Source organism: Aedes aegypti, chromosome 3 (assembly GCF_002204515.2).
Source record: "Aedes aegypti strain LVP_AGWG chromosome 3, AaegL5.0 Primary Assembly, whole genome shotgun sequence".
Classification (NCBI taxonomy): domain Eukaryota; kingdom Metazoa; phylum Arthropoda; class Insecta; order Diptera; family Culicidae; genus Aedes; species Aedes aegypti.
In genome coordinates this window covers 236998396-237001297 of record NC_035109.1, presented here as the reverse complement: position 1 = coordinate 237001297, position 2902 = coordinate 236998396, and the positions used below count along the sequence as shown (strand labels likewise).

General features: G+C 37.1%; 1 protein-coding gene across 1 annotated transcript; it reads right to left on the bottom strand.

Moving 5' to 3' along the window:
- Positions 1-584: 584 nt before the first annotated feature.
- On the bottom strand, positions 585-1444 carry LOC5571165 (larval cuticle protein LCP-17). The gene is made up of 2 exons (XM_001653447.2): positions 1363-1444; positions 585-1182 (listed from the first exon to the last, which is right to left on the bottom strand). The coding sequence occupies exons 1-2, from the start codon at positions 1369-1371 to the stop codon at positions 775-777; spliced, it is 417 nt and encodes a 138-aa protein (XP_001653497.1). The 5' UTR covers positions 1372-1444; the 3' UTR covers positions 585-774.
- Between the last annotated feature and the right edge of the window lie 1458 nt (positions 1445-2902).

Genomic DNA, 2902 nt, shown 5'->3' with positions numbered 1-2902 from the left:
CAAATAAAAAAACACATTTTCAGCTAAGGTTACTGCAAATAAACGTTTCTCGTACAAAATTGGACGGCTACAGCATGCTTGGTAGGGTGGTTCAACGTTTTGAATGAATATCGCCCAGCCGTTTGATAGTCAGATTTTCAGTGTCGGTGTTATTATAATTCAGATGTTGACCAAAAATTGAATGAGCAATACGATTTTAGAACCACCCTAATACGTAGCGATAACCGTACCATCTTCTCCATTTTCATTCTCAGTGTTTGGATATTATTGATTTAGTAATTTTATTCTCGCCTGTTGAGCAGAGCGGTGTCGTTTGCAGGATACACAAAAAGTAGAGGACAAGATTTAGGTTTATTCCCACCAAAGTGATGGCTTTATATTCCAACAAAATCTATTTACACGTTATGTTGAGAGCAGATAAAAGAGTTTGATTCAAACCCAATTGACTGACAATTCAAATTATAGTTCAAAGACGCTTCAGTGCCTAAACTGTTATTTTTATAATGTTTAGAAATGTCAACACAAATCAGGAGTCCAACGCAAAGGGGTGTAGTTGACATTTTTGTTACATATAAAACAAATAATCAAAGGTGAATAAAATCATATTTTTTATTTACAATATCAATATTAATCTCTTCAAACATATTTATCTATCAAAACTAATATCACTTGGCACTATCCGGCTGACAATCGAATACCCGACTATCACATTTTGGTATGTACTCATCGAGAGAGATCTTCTTCTGCAACATGCTGCTACATTACCGGATCTGCTCAGTGACCCTTGTAGTTTTCTGGGGTATCGTGATGGGCCTCAGGATGACTGCCCACCTTAGCGTAGGCCTCAACCAGCTCCTTTGGTAGTGGTGGTGGCGTTGGAATGTGCGATCCATGGACCTGGAATCCATTCTCATCGGCAACGTAACTCACAGAAACTACTTCACCATGGGGATCAACGTACGAGTATGATCCCTGAGCAACGTTGGCCTGTTCCTTGCTGCCGAAGTTCTTGACATGTCCTGCCTCCTGGACGACAATGCCATTGCCCGATTCGTATCCAAACTTGAAGGTACCATCGTTGCTCTGAGCCAACTCACTGTGCACGATGGGAATGTGCTTGTGCTCCACATAGTGATCACCACCGGCAGCCACCACTGCCATCAAAGCGGACAGAGTAATGAACTGTCAGAAACACAAGAAAAAAAAGAAATTTAATTGGTATTGATCCACTAATGAAACCACTCTAGACTCGTTATTGCACAAAGATCACCCATGCCACACAAAATTTGAAATTATTAGCACAAATCTTCTAATTACATTCTAACAGGCACCTCTATCTGCAAAAGCTTCTATTTCACTCACCAGTTTCATTTTTCTGAAAGTTTTCAAGATTTTGGTTACACGCTACAAATTTGCTGGTTGAATGCACACTGATACATTTTGGGGATCCAGCTTGGCTATATATACAATCTTGTAACAGAACTGACCACCGATTGGCGATGCACAATTTGGATGACCAAATTGGAAGAAACATGAACATACCCCTACCCCCAAATTTCTTTGCGATTTTGTTGCTTATTCGCTCCATCGTTTCTCTGTGATGAACGAAGATGATCGATCGAAGAGACGAATTGCGATCGAATCAATTAGAGAAAATGATCGATTGATAAATGATCAAATTACGTTGACGGTTATTTTTTGTAGTGTACATATATAATCGAATTGTCATTTAACTACAATTTGGAGTAATTAAGCTTCTTACTGCTGTTTAGATTCTTCGCAGAAATTTGGATCAATGCCAAAGGTAAGGTCATGTTGCATTCCTTTTGACAAATTAAAAACGGTTTGGACCCCTTAAGCAGTTAGCAATAACAATGTATCTTCTATTGTATTGATACATATACGTCGAGCAGTAATGATGAGAAAATTTGGATCAAATGGATTTAGATTTGTGTTTCAATCCGTATCGCAACAAATGTAATAATACCGTAATTCGATTATTGTGTGATGTTATTCACCTCAGAACTCACGAATTAGGAGCCCAAATATCCGTGGCACTAAACGCGCAGTTATTCAGCACAACCAACTTGGGGGTATTGGGTTTGAATCTGGCCGGTAAAAGATATCAGTAATAGAAAGTTTCTTGACTTCCCCTTCGTACTGTGCGTACACACATTCTTTCTGCTTTCGGATGTTTTAAAAACTACTCAAAGTAATAAAGCAGTACTTCTGAGTGTGGTACAGTACTTTTCTTTGTTGTTTTTACTTTTTTTTATTTCTTTATTAGTATTATTCCAAACATTACGTTCATTTCTTATGTCTAGGTGTTATTAGACAACACTATCATCCTAATTTGGTAGAACAATTTTAAGATTTTATTAACATTTTTTTAACAACATATTATATTTCATTTGCCGTAGCAGTTCAGATTTTTTACAGGTGAGTTGATTTCACCTGCTTATTAGAGAAAAATAAACACGTTTCCAATTTACTTAACCTAACTTAACCTAAATATATAACGCATTAATTGTGGCAATAGAAGATTGCACTGATTTTTGTCTAAAATTATTAATTATTTTATTTTACATTTGTTTCAATGTTTTAACATTGGATATTCTATGTAACTCATTGGTACTATACCAGGGAGGTAGCTTCAGAATCATTTTCAAAATTTTATTTTGAATTATCTGCAGAGCTTTCTTCCTGGTATTACAACGGCTCCATCCCATTACCCCGAACGCCACTACCCCGAATGGGTCACTACCCCGAAAGCCATTACCCCGAATGAGCCATTACCTCGAATAGTATGAGATACAATGCAGTATCTTGTTTTGCATGCAAAAATGATGACCATACTGTTGTTGCGCCTCTAATATAAACTGGTAATCAATGGTGTGTAACA